Source organism: Pipistrellus hanaki (genome assembly GCF_964339955.1).
Source record: "Pipistrellus hanaki genome assembly, chromosome: 15".
Classification (NCBI taxonomy): domain Eukaryota; kingdom Metazoa; phylum Chordata; class Mammalia; order Chiroptera; family Vespertilionidae; genus Pipistrellus; species Pipistrellus hanaki.
In genome coordinates, this window is record NC_140517.1 from 48,331,846 (window position 1) to 48,358,122 (window position 26,277).

The 26,277-nt window shown below is 43.7% G+C and overlaps 2 protein-coding genes and 1 pseudogene across 3 annotated transcripts in view; 2 read left to right on the forward strand and 1 right to left on the reverse strand.

Annotated features, from left to right (window-relative positions):
• The window catches only part of LOC311633819 (cullin-2-like), a 392,353-nt pseudogene that overhangs the window by 212,673 nt on the left and 153,403 nt on the right, over positions 1-26,277 (reverse strand). The window lies entirely within an intron of this gene.
• LOC311633341 (uncharacterized protein) overlaps positions 1-26,277 on the forward strand; it is a 92,523-nt gene that overhangs the window by 26,598 nt on the left and 39,648 nt on the right. The window lies entirely within an intron of this gene.
• LOC311633372 (uncharacterized protein) lies at positions 8,281-22,127 on the forward strand. Its single transcript, XM_084905988.1, has 3 exons — positions 8,281-8,574; positions 9,397-9,523; positions 20,331-22,127. Exons 1-3 carry the CDS (start codon positions 8,323-8,325, stop codon positions 21,908-21,910), a joined length of 1,959 nt encoding a protein of 652 aa, XP_084762114.1. The 5' UTR covers positions 8,281-8,322; the 3' UTR covers positions 21,911-22,127.

Sequence of the window (26,277 nt, forward strand, 5' to 3'; positions counted from 1 at the left end):
TAGTTTATCTTTCTCCACTAGATGTTTTAAATGCTATTCAGGCCGAAACCGGTTTGGCTCAATAGATAGAGCGTCGGCTTGGGGACTGAAGGGTCCCGGGTTCGATTCCGGTCAAGGGCATGTACCTTGGTTGCGGGCACATCCCCGGTAGGGGGTGTGCAAGAGGCAACTGATCGATGACTCTCATTGACGTTTCTATCTCCCTTCCCTTCCTCTCTGTACAAAATCAATAAAATATATTTTTTTTAAAAAATGCTATTCAGCCTAGCATTCCCACATACTGAGCTCTCTTCTTAAAAGTCTCTACTGTTTTATTAAATGGATGAGAAATTTTTTTTTTTTTTTTTTTTTTTTTTGCATTAGGAGATGTTACTGAAAACAGAAAACTGGGCGAACCAAATATTACAAACAGGAATGTAGTCTCCTCATAGCAAAACAAAACTGAAAAGGAAAAAAATAGAAGGGTGGGGAGGAAAGGTGAAAGGGTGTCTGTCGGAAGAACGGAGGAGGCGGGGCTGAAAGCAAGGAAAGGGCCCTAGTTGGTTTGGCTCAGTGGATAGAGCATTAGCCTGTGGACTATAGGGTCCGAGGTTCGATTCCGGCAAAGGGCACATGTTGGGGTTGCAGGCTTGATGTCCCCCCAGTAGAAGGCGTGCAGAAAGCAGCCAATGAGTCCCTCTCATCATTGAAAAATATATTTAAAAAATAATAAAAAAGCAAGAATAGGGAGGAGTAGTTTTCTTCCTGTTTCTTTAAACATACGCACACAACCAACGTTTGTTCCCGAGTAGAAACATAAATAGGGCAGAATCAAACACTGTTCTCTTCCAAATGCAAAAAAGTAATAAAAGGCAACGCAGGAGTTCAGGCTGCGCCCCCTTGGAACCCTCTTCAGCAGCGGTGTGTACAGAGGGGCAGCCCGGTGCACAGGTTTCCGCAGAGGTTAGGCAGCCTGAGGGGAGGGCAGGAGGGGGTCATGCGCTGCCCCCCACCCCCGCAGCGGGAGTTCCAGCTTGTCCACTGTAAGGCGTCCAATGTAAGGCGCCCTTTCCACATCCTGGCGTTGCTGGAGCGTGTCCCCAGGGCCACGCCCTTGCCAGGTCCCTGCCTCCCGCCGCGAACTCGCCTCTCGCGGGAGGGGGGCCGCGCATGCGCCTCGCGCGCGGGCTCAGTACGCGGATACCCGCGCTGGGGCCGCCGCTGCGGACCTGGCGCCACCCGCTCACGCCGCAGGGACGCCGGCTCCGTGTTCCGGCTCTTGAGCGTCTTCACTTCCTCGAGGCGCGAGATGCGCTCCAGCTTGCGCTTTCGACCCTTCGAGGCACCGATGCGGTTGCGTAGCCGCTGGCGCTCCGCTGTGATGCGCTCTGGAGCGTCCATGTGGATGGGCATCAGCAGCTTCTCTCGCCGAAGCTGGCGCGTCGGGCGCGGTCCGAGGCTCGTCCTTGAGCGCGGCCCCCGCGCTCCTGGCGCCAGGTACCCGCGTAGCCGCTCAGGTTCGTCCACATAGACGACGGCCATGCCCGAGGGTCCCCCGCGCCCGCACCCCGCTGGCTCTGCTCATGGAAGTCCTCCAGGGCGAGTTCCTGCTCCTCGTGGCCGCCACCTCGGGGGAGAGGAATGGCGTGCTCGTGGGCGTGGTGGTGACCAGCCCCGTGGACTGGCTGAGGAGGCGTTGGAGTCCTGGCGAGGCGAGCTTGACCAGCCCCAGGCCCGGCGAGGCGGGCAGGCCGCGGGGGAGGAGGAGACGCACCAGGGGCGTCGTCGGGGCGCAGCAGGGCTGGGGCGCTGCGGCCACCTGCTCGCTCAGGCTCAGCGTCAGCTCATCCCTCTTCCTCACGCTGCTGGCTGCTGCCATAGGGGGCGCCCCAGGAACAGGCGACCCGAGAACGCGAATCTGCCACCGCCACCACTGCCACTGTCACCGCTGCCTGGGCCGCTTAGGGCCTCATCGCCCTAGAAGGGTGTTTCAATCATCCACCTCCCAAGCCGCGCCTGTTGGGGGGGGGGGGAGGGGGGGAGGGGCCTCGTCCTCCTCTCCGTCCCCTTTGCCTCTGCTTAGCCCTGAGCCTGCCCAGGCAGCAGCGGGGACTCCTGAGGAAATGTGTATATATATATATATATATATATATATATATATATATATATATATATATATATATATATATACTTTAAAATATATTTTATTGATTTTTTACAGAGAGGAAGGGAGGATTAGAGATCCAGAAACATCAATGAGAGAGAAACATCAATCAGCTGCCATCTGCGTGCGCGCGCACACACAAACACACACAAACACACACACACACACACACACACACACACCAGGGGATGTGCCCGCAACCAATGTACATGGCCTTGACCAGATCGAACCAGGGACCTTTCAGTCCGCAGACTGTCACTATCCACTGAGCCAAACCGGTTTCGGTAATTGTATGTATGTATGTATGTATGTATTTATTTAAATGTTTTATTGATATTTTTACAGAAAGGAAGGGAGAGGGGTGGTTAGAAACGTCAATGAGAGAGAATCATCGATCAGCTGCCTCTTGCACACCCCCTACTGGAGATGTGCCCGCGACCAAGGTACGTGCCCTTGACCGGAATCGAACCCGGGACCTTTCAGTCTGCAGACCCTCTACCACTGAGCCAAACCGGTTTCGGCAGAGAGTTCATTTTAGAGAGAAACCTAATGGATGCAGTCCATGTAGTAAAGCGTTCTCTAGAAAGTCCAGGCTGAGTGACCATCAAGACCTGAAGAAGTATCAATGCATTAAATGTGACAAAACCTTCCTCATGACATCACAGTTCAGAATACATCAGAAAAACAACATGGGACAGAGCCTTTTGCGTGTAGTGAATGTGGTAAAGCATTCATCATAAAGTCTCTGCTGGTGCTGAAACCGGTTTGGCAAAGTGGATAGAGCGTCGGCTTGTGGACTGAAAGGTCATAGGTTTGATTCCGGTCAAGGGCATGGACCTTGGTTGTGCGTACATCCCCAGTAGGAGGTGTGCAGAAGGCAGCTGATGGATATTTCTAACTATCACTCCCTCTCTCTTCCTCTTTGTAAAAAATCAATAGAATATATATATATATTTTAAAAGTCTCTGCTCGAGAGAACCAAGATGGTGGCATAGGTAATCACCTATACTTGCTGCCTCTCACAACCACATCAATACCACAACTAAATGGCAGAACAGTTACCACCCAGAACCGCACGAAAGTTGACTGAGTGGAAGTTCCACAACTAGAGAGATAAAGAAGGCGCATTGAGACTGGTAAGAGGTACAGAGGCACGGGAAGTGCTGGCACCTGGATGTGCTGCTCTTTTAACCAGGAGGGAGATACAAGCTCCCATTTCCTCTGAACTCCAGTTCCAGACGAGGCTCTGGGGGACCCAGGCACATATGGGAAAAACTGGACTGCCTGGCATAGGGACAGGAAAGCGAAGGTGGCTTGCGCGGATGCAGAGAACCGGGGACTTCTCCGGTTCACGGCTTATTGACAACCATTGCTGTTTGCTCAGCCCTGGTGACTCATAGACCCAGCCCCATCCAATTTACAATCCCACCCAAGGTGTGGGCATCAGCGTTTGCATATGAACACCTTGTCCTTTTCCTAAAACTTCTCAAGCTACAGCTGGGTCAGAGAGCCCCAGAGCTTCCAAAAGAAATGGAAGGCCCTGCCATCCTTACTTCATAGCTGAACATCGTCTGGGCACTCCCAAACCCCGTTCAAAGAAGAGGAATCTGCAGATCTCCCTGTAGCTCCTGCTAGGCAGCCCCAGACAGTGGCTGACCTTGCACCTCCTCGGAGATCCAAGAGCCAGTTTGCCCAGTGGTCAGAGTGAGACCATACCAGATTACAACTCTTCAAATACAGAAGAGACACAACCAAGGGGCAGGCCCAGCAACAAATTCACAGGCAGGTAAAACCGTGTTTCCCCGAAAATACATCCTCCGAAAATAAGACCTAGCGCCTGGAAAGATAATATATCCCCTGAAAATAAGACCTAGCGCAACTTTGGGAAAAAAAATTAATATAAGACACTGTCTTATTTTTGGAGAAACAGGGTATATGCCGTGAATGGACTTCACCATGAAGAATACTCTTCAGTATACATCAAGTTCATACGGCAGAGAAGCCATCCAAATGCAGTGGGTGTGGTGAAGGCTTTAGGAAAAAGATACGCTGGTGCAACATCCGACATCTTCTTGAGGAAAGACTTGCTTTTCATGTTCTGAATGTGGGCAGTTCTTGTGCAAAAGTAACCTCATTAGCCATCAGAATGGGCTTGGGAGAGAAGCAAGGTGAATGCAATAAAGATGGGAAAGCCTTCACTATGAAGTCAGGTCTCAATATTCATCAGAGAAAACATAGGAGAGAGCCCTGCGGATCCAGTGATTATGGTAACACTTTTGCCCACTTGTCAGTCCTTATTAAACATTAGAGAATTTACAAGTAGCTGCTTTGGGGAAATCCTGTAAGCCCTCAAGATAATAGTATGTCCGAAACCGGTTTGGCTTAGTGGATAGAGCTTCGGTCTGCAGACTGAAAGGTCCTGGGTTTGATTCTGGTCAAGGGCATGTACCTTGGTTGTGGGCACATCCCCAGTAGGGGGTGTGCAAGAGGCAGCTGATCAATGATTCTCTCTCATCAATGTTTCTAACCCTCTATCCTTCTCTCTTCCTCTCTGTGAAGAATCAATAAAATATATTTAAAAGAAAAAAAAATAGAATTCACGGAAGAATAGCTTAATTCAAAGAATGTAGTGCTGTATTTGAAAGATGAAATAGAGAGGGGGCCGGAGACCGGGATGCCAGGACACAGGCTTTATTGAAGAGAAGAGTACCACTGCCTGCTGCTTCCAGAGAGAGAGAGCGGAAGAGAGCGAGGGTCGGGGGGGGGGTACAAACACTTTTTAAGGGGAGGATAGGGGACGGGGCTTAGGGCACTCAGCACAGGATAATTGGTGGTTTCCTGAAAGGCCTATGATTAGGGACCTAGGGACTTAGGAATTGGGGGCTTAGGGTATTTGGCAGGTGCTGACTGGTGGTTGGCTGCAGGTGGAGTTTATGTCCGTCCGTCAACTGGAGGAAGGGAGGACCTATCAGTATTTACTGACCAATTACCTCTTATTTTACATTGATGAAAAAAATGTATAAATCTCAGATTCAGTCAACATTGATGAAAAATATTTTAGGACATTTATATGTCTAAAGAGTGTTTTCTGAGGTAAATCCAATGAATGTGACAGACTGAAAAAAAAACACTTTTTAAAAATATTTTTTATTGATTTTTTTTTTTTACAGGGAGGAAGGGAAAGAAATAGAGAGTTAGAAACATTGATGAGAGAGAAACATTGATCAGGTGCCTCCTGCACCCTGCCCCCCTTGGGGATGTGCCCACAACCAAGGAACATGCCCTTGACCAGAATCAAACCTGTGACCCCTCAGCCCGGCACTCTATCCAATGAGCCAGACCTGTCAGGACTGAAAAAACACTTCAGTTGGAAGTAGTACATCTTATATGTGATCATTAGAGATCATGACTGAGTGAATATTTTTAATTGTGTGAAAATGTCTTCTGGAAAGTAGGACATTATTAGACATCAGTTGACATTACAGCTAGTCACTACTCGGGCAGTGAATATAGCAGTAATTTATGTTGCCTCATCATTTGCCAGGAAATCTGTGCAGAAATAGCTGACTGCCGGAACCGGTTTGGCTCAGTGGATAGAGCGTCGGCCAGCAGACTGAGGGGTCCCGAGTTCAATTCCTGTCAAGGGCATTTACTTTGGTTGCGGGCACATCCCCAGTAGGGGGTGTTTCTGGCTTTCTATCCCTCTCTTCCTCTCTGTGAAAAACTCAATAAAATATATAAAAAAGAAAAAAATAGCTGACAAAAACATTCAATTTGGCAGTGTTTGGTAAAACCTCAGGTAACTTAATCAAGGAAAGAAGTGTTGAATGAAAAAGCATTGTCACAAGTCTAGACAGTTAATGCACCTCACAAACAATTGGGGAGAGGACACCTTCAGCCATATTTGTAGTTGCTTTTCCAGTTATTATTATTTTTTAATATATTTTATTGATTTTTCACAGAGAGGAAGAGAGAGGGATAGAGAGTCAGAAACATCGATGAGAGAGAACCATCGATCAGCTGCCTCCTGCACACCCTCCACCAGGGATGTGCCCGCAACCAAGGTACATGCCCCTGCCTGGAATCGAACCCGGGACCTTTCAGTCCACAGGCTGACGCTCTATCCACTGAGCCAAACCGGTCCCAGCCTTTTCCAGTTATTTTTAAGATTTAAACTCTGGTAGTTGCTCTCATCATGGGTTAAGTTTTAATCTATACAACACAGGAGTGGTCTATGCTTACTTCATTGTGTAATTAAGTTTGGAATTTCTCCATTTCATACTTTGTGTTATTTCAGAATATTTGAGGTACTTGAGTCCCAGTCAGGACACATGCCCACATTTTGGGCTTATTCCCCAGTAGGGGGCATGCAGGAGGCAGCTGATCCATGATAGATGTTTCTATCTCTATCCCTCTCCCACTCTATCTCAATATCAATTAAAACACATTTTTTTTTTTTAAAAAGGAAGCAATATGTTCATTTCACAAAGACAACAGCACATTTGGATGTGTTTCATCATGTTTTGAAGCAGAATCAAGTGGTTTATAAACTGAAATGTTTTTATTTTATTTTATTTTTTTAATTTTTTAAGATATATTTTATTGATTTTTTACACAGAAGAAGAGAGAGGGATAGAGAGTTAGAAACATCGATGAGAGAGATATCAGCTGCCTCTTGCACACACCCTACTGGGGATGTGTCAACAACCAAGGTACATGCCCTTGACCAGAATCAAACCTGGGACCTTTCAGTCTGCAAGCTGACGCTCTACCCACTGAGTCAAACCGGTTTTGTCAACTGAAATGTTTTTGAAAAAAATATTATAATATATTTTTTACTGAGTTGTAGAGAGGAAGGAGAGGGGAAAAAAAACTTTTTTTTTTTTTTTTTTTTTTTTTGTCAATCTTCACCTAAGAATATTTTTTTTTATTGATTTTTATAGTGGAAGGGAGAGAGAAAAACATCCTTGTGAGAGACATAAATTGTTTGCCTCCTGCACTTACACTACCAGGACAGGGATTGAACCTGCAATTCAGGTATTTGCATTTGACCGAATCATACACAAGACCCTTCAGTGGGTGGGCCAGGGCTCTAAAATCTGAGCCACACTGCAGGGGGTGAGAGGGGAACAAAAACCCTTTAAAAAAGTAGTCATTTAAAAAATTGTATTTTTTATTGATTTTAAGAGAGACAGAGAAATATCAATGTGAGAGAAACACATTGATTGGTTCCTGCCAGCACACGCCTCCACCAGGGTTTGGGAGGGAGAGGAGCCTGCAACCCGGGTGTGTGCTATTGATTGGAATCGAACCTGGGATCCTTCAGTCCTCAGGCTGACTATCTACTGAGCCAACCTGGCAAGGGCCTGATTGTTAAGAGAAGAGAAAATTCACCTAAGCCGAAACCGGTTTGGCTCAGTGGATAGAGCGATGGCCTGTGGACTGAAAGGTCCCAGGTTCGATTCCCGTCAAGGGCATGTACCTTGGTTGCGGGCACATCCCCAGTAGCGGGTGTGCAAGAGGCAGCTGATCGATGATTCTCTCTTATCGATGTTTCTAACTATTCCTCTCTCTTCCTCTCTGTAAAAAAATCAATAAAATATATTTAAAAATAATAAAATAAAAAATATAAAGTTAAAAATAAACTTTATATTATGCATCTTAGTTTTTATTTCTTTTTTTATTTATTAAATTATCTGTGTACATATCTTACCATTGCCCCCCCCTTCCCATACTAGTTCTTTTTATTTCAAAAGTGTATCCTACTTTCCTGTGTTCTATTTTTCACATTCACATATGATGGTGTAAGTAGGTCATTGATGGGATAAGATGTTCTAGAATCTCATCCATTCATAGCTCTTTATGATGAGTCGCTGCTTTGGGCTCAAAGATAACGTGTTTTCATTAAGATGACAACTTCCTTCAGCCATTTCCAAGATGCCTCTTTCACGCGATGGGACGTCTCTCAGCCCCTGCAGAGGCGGACCCGGGTCCTTTCTCTCCGGGATCGGGGCGGGAAAACGCTGGACGCTGGCCTGGGACTGACCACATCACCCCAACGACCAAACGCGAAATCCCCCCGCGGGAGCCAATGAGGAGTCCGAGAACGCGTTTCCGGCGAAGCGCCGGGAGGCGGGACTTCCGGTGTCCTCAAGGCAGGCCTTTTGTCTGCGCTCGGGATGCGGCCGGCTGTCTGCTCCGAGGTCCCCGATCGCCAGGCCCTCGTGGAGCTGCCCCCGGGGGACAGCCGCGAGGGGGGTGGTGCCGAGAGCACGGGCGCGGGCGTGGAGACGGGCCCGGGGGCGTGGGGGGCCCTCTGCCCGGCCCCGCCCGGCCCCGCCATCCCCGCGGCGCCCGCCGCTCCCGCCGCCCCCGCCCCGCGCGGCCCACAGAGCGCGATGGCGGCGCCCGCGCTGAGGAGCTTCGCTGAGGTGAGTTCCTGTCCCCCAGGCCCCCCGCCTCCTCACCCCGCACCCCACAGCCCGGTGCGGGCCTGTCCCTCCTGCAGCTCCGTCCGCGGGGAGGACCGTGAGGAAGGCGGAGGGGAGGGAGGAGCGCGGTGGCTTCTGAGGCGGAGAGGACAGGGGTGCCCGGCCTCTGCGGTTCCCACGCGGAGGTGGGTGGTCAGGGATGAAGAAGCAAAGATCGGAGGCTGCAGGGAGGATGAAGCAGGCTCCATCCGGGCTTTCCGGGCTGCGGAGTCCATCGGGGGCCCGGGTTTGGCGTGGACCCGGCTGGAATTCAAGCTCTCCCGACAGCCTGTGCCAAGTGCATGGGGGAGCCCAGCGAGGTCCAGGGGCATTGGAGCGGGACGGGGGCAGAGCTGAGAGAGTGAACCCGGGACTGAAGATGGGAAGGTGTTAGACATTACCCAGTGTGTGCACATCTGGAGGGAGTGTGAGCTGATGGTCCCCGGGACCTGGTGTGGGGACAGAAGGGTGAAGCATAAGCTCGCGTTTGTCTGTCTTTGTCTTGGGGGCTTGATCTGGGAGGCTGCAGTGGGATTGTTTGGCAGGAAGGCTGGGGCCCTGCAGGCATCGCTCAGAGCTTCTGTTTCTCTGCCGGCCCCTTTGCCTTTCCTGAGGGCGATCCCAGTGAGTGATGGGACTGTGATGTGACAGCAGCCTGCACTGGCATTAGGGCCTGGTGTCCACACTAACCAGGTGCCCTGGAGGAGGTGGAGGGCGGGGGCGGAGTAGAATCACTGGTTCTCAGAAAGGCAGATCTGTATTCAATGGTCTCCATTCTGACAGGCTGGCGTGACCTTGGAGGACATTGCCCTGTACTTCTCCAGGGAGGAATGGAGCCTCCTGGATGAGGGTGAGAGACGTCTGTACCTGAATGTGATGCTGGAGAACTTTGAACTTGTATCCTCGCTGGGTAAGACCCTCACTGTCACCAGGGACTGGACTTGGCTTTGCATTTCCCCAGCCCCTTTTCCCAGGTGCGCTCTGTCCTCACATGAGAATGGTGGTTACTGCACGTTTTCCAGTTTCCTGGGCAGTTGCTGTCCTTTCTTGCACTGCCAGCTGCTCTCAGTGCCGCCCCAATACCTGCTGCACTGAACTCACAGGGAAGGACCTGTGGTTGGTAAGGTGACAGGGAGCCTAACGGATTCCGCCTTGATTAGTGAGGAAAAGCGTTTTTTATATTCCTGTTGGTCATTTGTACATAATTTTGGGAAACCTTTCTACATCCTTAGCCTGTGTTTGTTGTTATCATTTTATATTTTCGTGGATTTCAGAGAGGAAGGGAGAGAAGGGAGAACTGTCAATGATGGGAGCCTCCAGCACGTCCCCTGCTGGGGGTGAAACCTGCAACCTAGGCATGTGCTCCAGACGGGAATTGAACTCAGGGCCCTTCAGTCCACAGGCCAGCACTGTCCACTGAGCAAAACCAGCTAGGGCAGCTTATTTTAGTTTTTAAAATAAACTTTTTAGGCCTTTTTCTTTTTCCTTTTTTTTTCTTTCCTCTGTCTCTTTCAACCCCGCTGTGTTTCTTAGGATTCCCACAATGCAGATAATGGCTCTCTTGATGGTGTTACTTAGTTCACATTGCTGTATTCTTTTTTTTTTATTCTTTTTTTATTTTTTTTAAATATATATTTTATTGATTTTTTTACAGAGAGGAAAGAAGAGGGATAAAGAGCTAGAAACATCGATGAGAGAGAATCATTGATTAGCTGCCTCCTGCACACCCCCTACTGGGGATGTGCCCGCAACCAAGGTAAATGCCCTTGACCGGAATCGAACCTGTTACCCTTCAGTCCACAGGCCGATGCTCTATCCACTGAGCAAACCGGTTTCGGCTCTTTTTTTTTTTTTTTTTTAAATTATTATTATTTTTTTATTGATTTCAGAGAGGAAGGGAAAAGGAGTAAGAAATGGAAATATCAATGATCAGAATCATTGATCGACTACCTCCTGCACGCCCCTTACTGGTGATTGAGCCCACAACCAGGGCATGTGCCCATGCCTGGAATCGAACTTGCGACACTTGAGTCTGCAGGCATTCGCTCTGTCCACTGAGCCAAATCAGCTGGGGCTGCTATATTCTTTGAATTTATTTTTCCTCTTTCTTCCTACCTGCATAATTTCAAATGATGTATCTTTGACATCATGTATTCTTTTGTGTCTGATTTTGATACTCTTCATTTTATGTTTGTAATTCATTCCTTGTAATTTACCAACTCTAGCATTTGTTTCATTCTATTATAGCTGAGAGCCCGGCTCCTGTGATGAGCGTCTGCCCCCTGGTTGTCAGTGCACAGCATAGCAATTGGTCCTTCTTGTTACAACATAATGGCCATATATGATGTAACAAGGGTTTTATTAGACTTTTATTATATAGGTTGTTGAAAGTATTACGTATGTCCTGTTTAACACCCCCACCCCCATTAACCCCTACTAGCCCAGCCACATACCCTGCCCTAGGCTTACACCACCTGATTGTGTGTCTGCGGGTTATCATATATGCATACAAGTTCTTTGGTTTTTCTCCTCTCACCCACCTACACACCAGCAACTTCCTTCTGAGATTCCACCGTCTGTCCCATGCTTCCATGTCTCTGGATCTATTTTGTTAATCAGTTTATTTTATTTATAAGATTCCATATATAAGTAAGATCCTGTGATACTTGTCTTTCCCTGATTGGCTTATTTCACTTAGGATAGTATTCTCTAGGTCCCTCCATGCTGTCTCAAAAGGCCAGAGGTCTTTCTTTTTTTACTGCTGCATAGTGTTCCATGTGTACACGTACCACGGCCATTTATCCACTCAACGCTGACTGGCACTTGGGCTAGTACCAGATGTTAGCTAATACACATTGTGCTGCAATGAGGTAGGAGTGGGTACATTTTTTCTGATTGGTGTTTTGGGTTTCTTAGCATATATATTATTTTTTTTTAAATATATTTTATTGATTTTTTACAGAGAGGAAGAGAGAGGAATAGAGAGTTAGAAACATCGATGAGAGAGAATCATGGATCAGATGCCTCTTGCACACCCTCTACTGGGGATGTGCCCACAACCAAGGTACATGCCCTTGACTGGAATCGAACCCAGGACCTTTCAGTCCACAGACCGATGCTCTACCACTGAGCCAAACCAGTTTCAGCAGTTTCTTAGCATATATTGTTTTAGTTGTTGTTTTAAAAATATATTTTATTGATTTTTTTACAGAGAGGAAGAGAGAGGGATAGAGAGCCAAAAACATCATCGATGAGAAAGAAACATCGATCAGCTGCCTCCTACACACACCCCCACTGGGGATATGCCAGCAATCAATGTACATGCCCTTGACCTGAATCGAACCTGAGACCGGTCAGTCCGCAGGCTGATGCTCTATCCACTGAACCAAACCGGTTAGGGCTCTTTTTAAAAATATATAGATATTTCTTTATTGATTTTAAAGAGGAAGGAAGAGAGAAAGAGAGAGAGATAGAAAACATCAATGAGGAGAGAAAATCATTGATTGGTTGCTTCCTGCATGCTCCCTACTAGGAATCAAGCCTGTGCCCTTGATCAGAATCAAACCTGGGTCCCATCCATCAGCAAGCTGACACTCTATCCACTGAACCAGACCAGCTAGAGAAGATATTTTCCTTTAGTTTCTGGCTTGATTTTGTCATTATGTTGGTTCCATTTGTGTTTTCTTGTAGCTCAGGGATGTTTGTAAAAGTAGTTTGGATTTCTTATCATGCTGTATGTAGATATCCATTTGTTTCCTATTAATAAGTGGAAAATAATGTTTTCTTGGTAGTGTTTTTGTTTTCAGTTTGCTTTTTTTTTAAGTTTAGCATATTTTATTTTTTAAAATATATTTTATTGATTTTTTTACAGAGAGGAAGAGACAGGGATAGAGAGTTAGAAACATCGATGAGAGAGAAACATTGATCAGCTGCCTCCTGCATATTCCCTACTGGGGTTGTGCCTATAACCAAGATACATGCCCTTGGCTGGAATCGAACCTGGGACCTGTCAGTCTGTTTGACCCTTATCCACTGAACCAAACCGGCCAAGGCCCAATTTATTTATTAAATCTAGTAGTTTATTGGTGAAGGCTTTCGGTTTTTCTATGTATAATATCATGCCATCTGCAAATCATGAGAGTTTTGTTTGCTTCCTCCTCTCTAATTTGGATGCCTTTTATTTCTTCTTGTCTGATCTCTGTGGTTAGGACTTCCTAGTGTGTTGAATAAAAGTGGTGAAAGCGGACAACCCTATCTGGCTCCCATTCTTAGCACAGGGAAAATGGTTTTAATTTTTGCCCGTGTGGTATAATGTTGACTGTATGTTAGTCATGTATGACCTTTATTATGTTGAGATATGCTCCCTGTATTCCAAGTTTGCTGTGAGTTGTTAACACAAATGGGTGTTGGATTTCATAGAATGCTTTTTCTTCGTCTGTTGATATGATCATGTGAGTTTTGTCTTTCAGTTTGTTTATGGGATGTATCACATTTATTGATTTGTGAATATTGTACCAGCCGGCATCCCTGGAATGAATCCCACTTGATTATGGTGTATGATCTTTTTAATATATTTGTAGATTCAATTTGCTATTATTTTGTTGAGATTCAATTTGCTATTATTTTGTCTGTGTTCATCAGGGATATTGGCCTATAATTATCTTTGTAGTGTCTCTATCTGGTTTTATTTTTTTATTTCATTTTTTATTTTTTTATATGTGGTCTTTTAAAATATATATATATATAAATATATATATATATATATATATATATATATATATATATATATATATATATATTATTGATTTTTTACAGAGAGGAAGGGGGAGAGATAGAGAATTAGAAAATCGATGAGAGAGAAACATACACACCCCCTACCGGGGATGTGCCTGCAACCAACATATATGCCCCTGACCAGAATCGAATCTGGGACCTTTCAGTACACAGACCGATGCCCTATCCACTGAGCCAAACCGGTTTCGGCTCTCTCTGGTTTTAGAATTAGGATACTGCTTTACCCATATAAAGAACTTGGAAGTGTTCCTTCTTGAATTTTTTTGGAATAGTTTGAGGAGTATAGATGTTAGTTCTTCTTAGAATGTTTGGTAAAACTTCCCTGTGAAGCTGTCCAGACCCAGGCTTTTGTTTTGGGGGAGTTTTTTTTCTTACTGCTTATATTTCATTCAGGTTTTCTGCTGCTTCCTGACTCAGTTTTGAGAGATTGTATTTTTCTAGGAATTTGTCCCTTTCATCCTCATTGTCCAGCTTGTTGGTATACACTGAGTTGCCAGATTATTATGATCTCCGAATGCATAATAATCTGGCCGCTCAGTGTATATTCTATATAATAAAAGGCTAATATGCAAATTGTCCCCTCGACCAGGAGTTCAACCAGCTGGGCTAGCTGGACCCCACCCATGCTTGAATTCATGCACCAAGCCTCTAAAACACACACATACACACACACTGCGTGGCCAGATTATTATGTGTTCAGAGATCATAATAATCTGGCTACTCAGTGTATACCAGTAATTGTTCATAGTATTTTCTTAAAACCGTTTGTATTTCTGTGGCATCTGTTGTTACTTAACTGCTTTTGTTTTTTATTTTTTTATTTTTTGGTCCTCTCTGTTTCTTTCTTTTTTTCTTTTTTCTTTTTCTTTTCATTTTTTATTATGGTATTGTGTACGTATCATACCATTGGGTCCTCTCTGTTTCTTAAAGAGAGTAACTAATGTTTCATCATGTTTATTCTGTCAAAGAACCAGATCTTGGTTTCATTGATTTGATTTTTTTTTTTTTTAGCCTCTGTTTTATTTATTTCTTTTCTATTCTTTATTATTTCCATCCTTCTATTTTGAACTTTTCTTGTTCTTCAAGATGAAGGGTTAAATATTTTTTAAAAATATATAGTTTTAGTCCTAACTGGTTTGGCTCAGTGGCTAGAGCATTGGTCTGAATGCACACAAGTTTGGTCTGCTGCACAAAATCCATGCACATTAAAAGGGACATAATTAGAGGAAATATTTTAATATTTCTGTTTGCCCTTTCTCTATAATGGAAGTGTAAGAGATGAAAGGAAATTAGTAAAATGTATACGAAAATAATATATAAATAAACAATAACAAAATGATATAGCAACAACAAAAACATGATAGAAAAACAACAGTGATGCCAACAATGACTGATAAAGTGATTAAGCTTATTCTAACATCTCCCTTACACCAGTGTTTTTCAACCTTTTTTGGGCAAAGGCACACTTGTTTCATGAAAAAAATCACGAGGCACACCACCATTAGAAAATGTTAAAAAATTTAACTCTGTGCCTATATTGACTATATATAAAGTAATTCTCTTGAATAGGAATCAAATAAACACAAAGAAAGTATTTTATAATTACTTTATTATGAAATATTAAGTAAACAAAATAGTGAAAAATTATAAAATTCTTGTCTTGTCTGCACCTACGGCACACCAGGCAACATCTCGCGGCACACTAGTTGGAACAGCGGTTGAAAAACGCTGCCTTACACCACATTAAGAGTGAAAACACTTTCAGAGTGCTTGACTTATTTCCCTTGTGATGAAGTATTTACAACTTTAACTATAACATGACATGCTCTTCGAACTCTAGAGAAAGCAACTTATAACTGACCATGTGCGAAAACGGGTTCAGATAGGAATATTCCTACTCTGTCTATAGTTTGTCCTTGTGATTTGTTAAGAGTCATCATGAATGCTGGCATCACGGGAAACTGTCATCAAATTAAATGGGAGGCCAGTGTCAGATGGGGACAAATCAATTGTTGGAATCAGAACAACCTTTCCGTCTGCAGATCCTGTTAATACTTCAGCTCCGATTATGTTAGGTCATATCTTTTGATGATAAATCTAGTGCCATTACAAGGAACCCGTTTACTATTAAGATTTTTCAAGCTAAAACTGGTATGGCTCAATGGATAGAGCGTCAGCCTGTGCACTCAAGGGTCCCAGGTTCAATTCCAGTCAAGGGCATGTACCTTGGTTGTGGGCACATCCCCAGTAGGAGGTGTGCAGGAGGCAGCTGATGTTTCTATCACTGATGTTTTTCTTTCTACCTCCCTTCCTCTCTGTAAAACTCAATAATTTTTTTTTTTTTTTGGATGGGCAAATTTTTCCTTTTTAGTATCATTTGTTGAATCAATGGAATCATCACTCAAACATGTGAGAAATCTCAATCAAGTATATCCAAAATTTCTTCATTTAATTTTTGAACATGCTCATTTTTTGTACAAAGACTGTTTCAATATATTTTTATTTTATTTATTTATTTATTTAATATATTTTATTGATTTTTTACAGAGAGGAAGGGAGAGAGATAGAGAGCTAGAAACGTCAATGAGAGAGAAACATCGATCAGCTGCCTCTTGCACACCCCCTACCGGGGATGTGCCCACAACCAACGTACATGCCCTTGACCGGAATTGAACCTGGGACCTTTCAGTCCGCAGACCGACACTCTACCACTGAGCCAAACCAGTTTCGGCTGTTTCAATATATTTTTAATATTATCTATAGATACACTATTTCCAAAGGTAGGTAGCTTCACTAGTGGATCCATTATGAATTACAGTGATTTCAATAATATCCATTCCAAATGAAAACTGCTATAAAGTTTGCCATCCTCAAGTTTTACTAACCATTCACTGTAAGTACAATCCTCTGTTCTCATGTTGGTTCTAAGAGAAAACTTTCTGAATCATCCCCAAACAGTACAGTACTTAAAACTCGTTTGTACTATGGCCGATTGCATAGCATGCGGTACAACATGGAGACACTGTCGAAAATGCCCTCCGAAAAGGACAACTTTCCCACCAAAGGCAACATTCAAATCCATAATTTAGTAATCTTTCTATGGGGTTTATAGCATGACGGGATGCCATGGTGCATTTATCAGTAATGAGAAGTTTGGCCTTTTTAATAGTTTTAGCAACTTCACTCTTTATATTGAGTCTAGAAATTGAAGTTTCCTTTAATGGAATTGGTAATTTATATTGGGAATGAAGTTTTTTACCCTAGCTGGTTTAGTTCAGTGGATAGAGCATCTGCCTGTGGACTGAAAGGTCTCAGGTTTGATTCCTGTCAAGGGCACATGCCCGGTTTGTGTGCTCTATCCACAGTGAAGGAGACAGCCAATCAATGATTCTATCTCATTGATGTAGGCAGCTGATTGATGTTTCTCATCCATGTTTCTAACTTTTATCCCTCTCCCTTCCTCTCTGTGAAAAATCAATAAAATATATTAAAAAAATAAAAAGTGCCGAAATCGAACTCTGGGGAGGGGGGTATGCATGGGAGGGGGGTGGCAATGTTAAAATATGTACACAGATAATAATTTAATTTTAAAAAATCAAAAAAAGAAAAAAGAAGTGCCGAAATTGGTTTGGCCTGTGGACTGAGGAGTCCCGGGTTGGATTCTGGTCAGGGGCATGTGCCTTGGTTGTGGGCACATCCCCTGTGGTGGTGGGGGGGAGAAGGCAGCTGGTCGATGTTTCTCTCTCATCGATGTTTCTAGCTCTCTGTCCCTCTCCCTTCCTCTCTGTAAAAGAAATCAATTAAAATACATATATATATATTTTAATATATTTTTATACATTTTATTGATTTTCTATAGAGAAGATGGGAGAGAGATAGAGAGCTAGAAACATGGAAGAGAGAGAGACATCGACCAGCTGCCTCCTGCACACACACACACACACACACACACACACACCCCGGGAATGTGCCCACAGCCAATGTACATGCCCTTGACCAGAATGTACATGCCCTGGGACCCTTCAGTCCACAGACAGATGCTCTACTGAGCCAAACCTGTTTCGGCAATAAAAATATTTTTTTAAAAATAATATAAAAAGATCTTCCACAGAGAAGTAAATTTGTAGCAATTCCTGTAGATGCTGATGCTGTGGGTAAAACAGTACCACCCCAACCTCTCATATAATGTATTAAAACTTGATAAAGATATGTTTTTCCACTACCACCTGTACCATCCAAGGAAAAGCATTTGGGGGGTACCGTTTGATTTTCAATGGCTTAAGTTATAGTCTGAAAGGCAGCTTCACCTCAGTGCTAGGGGGGAACTCATGCAGGCAGCATGATGTTAGCGCTGGGGCAGAAGTCCCCATCCCCATTCCAGTCCACTTGTTTCTGCCTGCTTGTGCCTCCCTGGGGAGCAGCCCCCGCCCCCAAGGCAGCCTGACATTAGCACTAGGAAGGCCTGGCACTCCTGCTCTGCGGGCTGAAGTCCCAGCCCCTGACCCCACCCACCAGCTCTGGTCGTGACTGGGACACTGTTGGAACCAATTAGCATATTACCGCTTTATATAGATAGATTAAATGTCTTCACACTTCCTGAAGCAATTACTCCTTTAATCCTATGGACCAGTTATGGCCTGAGAAATAGATTTATCTGCATGTGGGATAAAGGGTGTTGGCTAGGAGGGATGTTGTTTTGATATTAGAAAAGATTCAAAAGCCTTGCCTCCTTCATGCTCTATGAGCTGAGGACATAATAACAAATAATGTATGATCCCACAATGACTTTGATAGCAATGTTTTTTAGTAACAATTGAGGGTGAAGTATAGTGCTGGGAACATTCTGATTTCTGTGTCTATTCTATGGTAGGTCGTGGCCAAAAGTATTTCTCTGATAATTCATGCCAGCAAACACTAAATGGTCCTTTGATGTGTAAATTGTGGGGAGTTCACAGATGTTATATGGGCTTTTCCGGTTTTGCGAAACAAGGGATTCCAGTGTATTTCACACAACAGTCCACTCATGTTAGTGTGGTTACTCTGACTTTGGTTTTTAACCCTAGCTATCTTCAAATATATTTGATTACCCATCTTCCCAGACATCCTTTATTGCACTTTTGCATTGCTCTTTGTCTTTATGGAGATCGTATTTCTGTCTCTGGGGTTGTTTATTGTTTTTTTGTGGATACCTGTCTACTTATTCTGGCAGTGAGATAAATTCTATTTCCTATTTTGCTATACTATTGCTGCTGTCACTCACACAATTTATTATTATTATTATTATTATTATTATTCTGTTTTTGTTTTGTTTTTGTTTTTTTAAATCTGATTTCTTCATTGCTCCCTTGTTCTACCAAATTATTGGCCAGTTTTTCTTTGAGGATTTCTGTCATTTGTATCCAATGGAATCGCTAAACTGGGATTTAAAGGGAATATCATTTGTGCATTATAGGAGAAAGATGGCTACATCCATGGCAGGGTGGACCCAGAGGCCATCCTGCCTTGGTGAAGGGCTGTTGGATAGAGTTTGACACGAGACCTTTATTAAGATTATAAGTAAGAACTTATTTTGCTCAACATTGTATTGTTTCCATTGCCAGTTCTGTACCCCATTCTACTTGTGCTTTCTTATTATTGACATTTTGCAAACTACTCAGTTTTTTAATTTATTTTTATTTTAAAAAATATATTGTAATGACTTTTTAGAGAGGAAGGTAGAGGGATAGAGAGTTAGAAACATCGGTGAAAGAGAAACATCGACCAGCTGCCTCCTGTATACCCCACACTGGGGATGTGCCCGCAACCAAGCTACATGCTCTTGACTGAATCGAACCTGGCCTATGCTCTATCCGCTGAGCAAAACTTTTTTCGGCAACTACTCAGGTTTTTTTTTTTTTTTTTTTTTTTTTTTTTTTAATGTTTTTCTTTATTTTAGACACAGAAGAAGACGGGGAAAGTGAGAGAAGGAGAGAGAAAGAGAGAGAGAGAGAGAGAGAGAGAGAGAGAGAGAGATGAGAAAAAACATTGATTGGTTGCCTCCTGTATACAGCCCAAATGATGGTTGAACCTAGAACCTGGGCATGTGCTCTGACAGGGATTCGATCTAGCTACCTTTCAGTGGAAAGGATAATTCTCAACCAACTGAGCCATTCTACCTATGGCTAAACGTCTCCATTTTAGCCATTATTATTTCTACTTAGGTTTCCTGCTTATGGATAATCTTTACCTCTCTAAACTTTGTACCTCAACTGTTACCCATACAGGCTCCTCTTTGGTCCATGACTTTAGAGTCATATTATTTTAATCATAGATATCATGTGATGTAAAGCAGTAGGTTTTATTTTATTTTTTTTAATATATTTTATTGATTTTTTACAGAGAGGAAGGGAGAGAAATAGAGAGCCAGTAACATCGATGAGAGAGAAACATCAATCAACTGCCTCCTGCACACCCCCCACCGGGAATGTGCCCGCAACCAATGTACATGCCCTTGACCGGAATCGAACCCGGGACCCCTCAGTCCACAGATCGACGCTCTACCACTGAGCCAAACCGGTTTTGGCTAAAGCAGTAGGTTTTAATATGTTTGGGCACATTCACATTGTTCCACATAGACTGCGTCATCAGTTTGAATGGTCCTACAGGAAGCTCTTTATAAAGGAACAACTAACTACTGGGCCCTGAGTCTCTTGTTTGTGTTCCATCTTATGTTCATGGCCCTCCTTAATAAAGTCTCCACTATTGACTGACCTTAGGGGTCAAGTAACGTATTCTAGCCATTTCCTCAGAGTCTAACTTACCGGTCTTGAAAAGCATCCCATACACTCAGGCCTAGCTATGACAGATACACATTTGAGATGAGGGTATTTCTTCCTTCTAAAGTCATCATGTATTGTACTTCACCTGTGTTTCCTTTTATTCAGGTTGCTGCTGTGGAGCAGAGAATGTGGAGGAACCTCTTGAAGAGAACATTTCAGTAGGAGTGTCACAGGCAAGGAATCCCACATTAGCTTTGTCTTCCCAGAAGAGCCACCCTTGTGAGAGTTGTGGACTAGTTTTGAGAAACATTTTCCACGTGACTCATCAGCAGGAATTACAACACAGGCAGATTCTATTGAGGTGTGGAGCATGTGCACAGCAATTTTATTTTAATGCACCATTTCACCAGCACCAGCAGCACTTGAGAGAGAAGCCTTTGATAAGAGGTGTGAACTCGGTCTCACTTGAAGAGGGCTGCAATTTCAATGTGTTTCAGAAGCTTTTTAGCTGTGGAGAGGTGGGGCAGGACATCCTTAGCACGGCAGGGCTTCTCCAGCAAACGGCTATTCAGATCAGTGACAACCTGAATGGTATCTCGATGTGTGGGGTGACGTATCAAGAGGAAAATAATTATTTTACTAATAAAGAATGTGATAAATCCATCGGCTCTAACTACATATGTGATTGGGACAAGGGTGTCCCTACTGGAAAAGCGTATTTCAGTTGCCGTGAATGTGGAAAATATTTTTCTCGATTTTCTACTTTTTGTTATCATCAGAGATTTCATGCAGAAAAAAAGCTTTTTGAGAACAGTGAATGTGGGACATCTTTTACCAGTAGTATTGGCCTCTTTTATTATCAGAGATGTCACACAGGTGAAAGGCCTTATCAGTGTATTGAATGTGGAAGATCTTTTACCAGGATCAGTAACCTTCGTGATCATCAGATAGTTCACACTGGAAAAATGCCTTATGAGTGCAGTGAATGCGGGAAATCTTTTACCTGTAGTAGTGGCCTCCGTTATCATCAGATGAGAGTTCACACTGGAGAAAGGCCTTATGAGTGCAATGAATGTGGGCAAACTTTTGTCAATAGTAGTGGCTTCCATTATCATCAAAAATTGCACTCTGGAGAAAGGCATAAGTGCAATGAATGTGATAAATCTTTTAACAGTATCTATTATCTTCGTTACCATCAGAGAGTTCACACTGGAGAAAGGCCTTATGAGTGCAGTGAATGTGGGAAATCATTTACTCAGAAATATGGCTTCCATTGTCATCAGAGAATTCACACTGGAGAAAGGCCTTTTAAGTGCAGTGAATGTGGGAAATCATTTACTCGGAAAAATGTCCTTAATCGTCACGAGAGAATTCACACAGGTGAAAAGTCTCATGTGTGCAGTGAATGTGGAAAATCTTTTACCTGTGGAAGTAGCCTCCGTTATCATCAGATGGGAGTTCACACTGGAGAAAGGCCTTATGAGTGCAATGAATGTGGGAAATCTTTTACCAGTAGTAATGGCTTCCGTCGTCATCAGAGAATTCACACTGGAGAAAGGCCTTATGAGTGCAATGAATGTGGGAAATCTTTTATCAGTGGTAGTAGCTTTCGTCGTCATCTGAGAGTTCACACTGGAGAAAAGCCTTATGTGTGTGGTGAGTGTGGGAAGTCTTTTACCACCAAATATTGCCTTGGTTCTCATCAGAAAATTCATGCTAGAGAAAGGTCTAATGAGTCTAGTTAATATGGGAAATTCTTTAGCCACAATTTTAACCCTACTCCCCATATAAGAGTTCACATTGGAGTAAGGTCTTAGATATGCAGGAAATGTAGATTTTTTTTTTTGTTCAACCCTAACAGTACTATAAGAAACTCCATGATGCCCTATTTGTGTGAACTGAACCTCATACACTGCAACATCAATAGTAGGAGATTCCCAATAAATATGAGTGCTGTAAAAATCATGAGTGTGTGTGTGTGTGTTTTGCACTTTTTTTTTTTTTTTAAGTTTTTACTAATTTCACAAGGGAAAGATGAGGGAGAGATAAATAGAAATATCATTGATGACACATATTATCGATCATCTCCCTCCTGCGTGTCGTTTACTGGGGGTTGAGCATACAACCTGAGCATGTACCTTGAAGGAAAACCTACTGAGCCACATGTGTATGTTACAATTCGTTATTTATACAGGTGTCTTGCCAGATCTATATCACCACATCCTGGTTTGTTTTTTGTTTTCTAATACATCTATGTCCTATCACCAGGTTGACAAATTCTGTCAATCTGTTTTTTATAATATATTTTTATTGACTTCAGAGAGGAAGGGGGAGAGAGATGGAAACTTTACAAAGATCAATGATGAGAATCATTGGCTGCCTCCTGCATGCCCCCTGCTGGTAATCGAGCCTGAAACCTGATCATGTGCCCTTGACTGGAATTAACCTGGGGACCCTTCAATACACAGGCCAGCTGTCTATCCACTGAGCCAAACCAAATAGGGGTGTCGATTTTTTTCTTTAAATATATTTGTATTTTTCTTTTTTCTTAAATTTATTTTTATTGATTTTAAAAAAGGAGAGGGGGAGATAGAAACATCAATGGTGAGAGAGAGTCATTGATTGGCTGTCTCCTGCCCATCCCCAGGAGACAACTGGGGATTGACCTTACACCCCCAGGCCTGTGTCCTGACCTGAAATTGAACCATGACCTGTTTTATAGGTCCAGTCTCACCCACTGAGCCACACCGTGTATCTCACTACATATTCTGGTTGATGAAGTTATTTCTCCTGGTCCACCTTTATGGCTTTCACAGATTGCATCAATCACTTTCCTCATGTGCTCAGGAAAGCTGTTCTCTGACTTGTTTGAGAAAATTGGGAGCAGCCTGAGCTTGTAAGAGGTCTTATTTCCTTGCACTCTTACTAGTTGCCATATGGACCTGACTCAGTGTTGTCCCCATAGAACATCACCTGAATTCAGCGAGCAGCTTATATTCAATAGAATAACTATCTTTTCCAGGGATAAGTTATTTATTTATTTATTTATTTATTTATTTATTTATTTTTAATATATTTTATTGATTTTTTATAGAGAGGAATAGAGGGATAGAGAGTTAGAAACATCGATGAGAGAGAATCACCGATCCACTGCCTCTTGCACCACCCCTACTGGAAATGTGCCCACAACCAAGATACATGCCTTTGACTGGAACCAAACCCTGGACCTTTCAGTCCACAGGCCGACGCTCTATTCACTGAGCTAAACCGGTCTCAGCTGGGACAAGCTTTTTAATGTCGGTGTTCTACTTACTGTCTGTGGTAGTTAATAAGCAGATTCGGGTTCTACCCGCATCAGGAGGTGAACAATTTTCTGGTCATCTCAAACTTTCTCTCCCTAGGGGAGAATGACATGCAGAAATTAGCACCTCAGTTTAGGCCAGATATGCATTGCTGCGTTATTTTCCCAGCCCTCATAATAAGCCTGATGCTCTGAGTTTTAGCAGAGTTTCAGATCACTCCAAAGAGTGGCTAGCTGCCAAGACCGGTTTGGCTCAGTGGATAGAACGCCAGCCTATGGACTGAAAGTTCCCAGGTTTGATTCTGGTCAAGGGCATGTACCTTGGTTGCGGGCACATCCCCAATAGGGGGTGTGCAGGAGGCAGCTGATTGATGTTTCTATCTTATCGATGTTTCTAGCTTTCTATCCCTCTTCTTTCCTCTCTGTAAAAAATCAATAAAATATGCCCCTTGATAGCATTCCACAGAACCACTAATTTACATTCTATCTAAAATAGATAACTGCAATTTCTGAACTTTATCTGATGGGAATCTGAGTTTTCTTCCTGCTCTTTACGTTGCATAAATGTTTAGAGGTTTATTAATGATATATTAGTAGCTCATCTTTTTTTTGCGGAGAAATGTAGCATGCTTTAGTCATTTGATAGGCTCATTTCTAATTTTTACTTTATTTAAATTGCTACCGACATGATCCTAGAACTCTTTATGGGGATGTGTTTCATTTACCCTTGTCAGTTACTCAGTACATAGTTTTGAGTCGTTGGGTAGATGAATGTTTAACTTAGACATGTTTGCAATTAATGATTGACACTGATTGGCCTGCGTGCATTTTCTAGCAGCGTATGAGGGATTCGATTCAGTTCCTCCTCATATTAGAGAATCCTTGGTTTGGTCAATCGTTTTTTATTTAGACATTTTTTTAAAACTTTGTCATGGTAACTCACTGTTTTATTGCTTTCTCCTAAGGATTAATGGCAGCGGTTCTCAACTTGTGGGTCGCGACCTCTTTGGGGGTCGAGAGACCCTTTCACAGAGGTCGCCTAAGACATCCTGCATATCAGATATTTACATTACGATTCATAACAGTAGCAAAATTACAGTGATGCAGTAGCCACGGAAATAATGTTATGGTTGGGGGTCACCTCCACATGAGGACCTGTATTAAAGGGTCGCGGCCTTAGGACAGTTGAGAACCACTGATTTACGTGAGGACATAGGACCTTCCCGGGGTGTGTTCTTGCTACCTTTGTATCTCTGTTAAAATGTTTCGTCCTGGGTTCTGCCTACTCTGCTGTGCGTTTTGACTGTTTTAACAAAAGGAGAGTGAAACAACCAAGATGGAAGTTGGGATTTCATGTGGTGCCTTTCTGGCCTTATGGAATAAAGGTTTTTTTGGGTTCGAATGACATGTCCTAATGTCTTTTATTTTTTTCCTGCCATACATCATGCAACGGACACTTTTCATTTTAACTCACACTATGAACATACTGTATCGCTTTCAGAACACCAGCCATCCTGTCCTGCACTAAGCCCTGGCTTTGTAGTCTTTTTCATCTTCCTGGTCTCCTGTCATGGGGGTTCTTGGGTTGGGACAGGTCCTTTAGGAGGACCGGGCATCAGGGTGGGCAGGGTGCTACAGAGTCCCAAAGCCAATGCAGAGGGAAACGGGGGACAGGGATCAGACTCTCCTTGCCCTGGGTCAGGCATTTTGGATTTGAATCCCAGATTGCCGAATATCACTGGGACTCAAAGGGAAAACGACCCCTCCCAGGGGTCGGCAACCTTTAAGACATAAAGAGCCACTTGGACCTGTTTTCGAAGGAAAAAAAAACACCTTGGAGCCGCAAAACCATTGCGACATAAGTGATACAGCTCCCCGCCCCGCCCTGCTATCTGCCCTGCTAGTGTTGGACCTGCTGGGAGCCGCAGCAAAGGTTCAAAAGAGCCGCATGCGGCTCCGGAGCCGGAGGTTGCCGACCCCTGCTCTAGCCTGAGCTTTGTTTTCTCCTTAACCTATGAGGTACGTCTCTGTCCCTGAGCTGTCGGAGGAGGTCAGATGCTAACATGCCTATTTGCTGTGTGACATTTATGCTGGTGGCCTGCCTGCGCTCAGGCAACTCTAGCCTGTGAGTATAGAGACATTTCGGGCCAGACATCCCTCACTCAAGGCTGATGAGCACCTTTACATTGGATGTGTTTGAGAAAGAAACGAGGCTCATGAGAAGCGTCTGACCCACCTGCAGGGAGGCAGGTGCTGTGGGCCCTGAGGTCTCCGTGTAGTTTTTCGCCTGCAAATCTCCAGGTGACTCAGAGCTCCCTGTACCTCATTGGGCTGAACGTGACATGAAGGCGATATTGACACCTTAACCTCCGAAGATCAATTAAAAACCCGCTGAGTCCTTGCTGGTGAGAAGATTCTAGGATTAGCTCTCCGAGCATTTTCTTTAAAAAAAAAAAAAAAAAAAAAAATTATATATTTTATTGGTTTTTTACAGAGAGGAAGAGAAAGGGATAGAGAGCTAGAAACATAGGAGAAGGAGAAACATTGACCAACTGCCTCCTGAATATCCCCCACTGGGGATGTGCCCGCAACCAATGTACATGCCCTTGACTGGAATCGAACCTGGGACCCTTCAGTCCACAGACCAAGGCTCTATCCACTGAGCCAAACGGGGTTCGGCTGAGCATTTTTTTCAATTCTCACAACCACCTGGTAAGTGAAAACTAATTTCAAATTGCTGTAAACATCAAAGATTAGAGAGGTTTTGCAAGTTGACTCAACAGACATGTGCCTGGTGTAGGAGTCTGGATT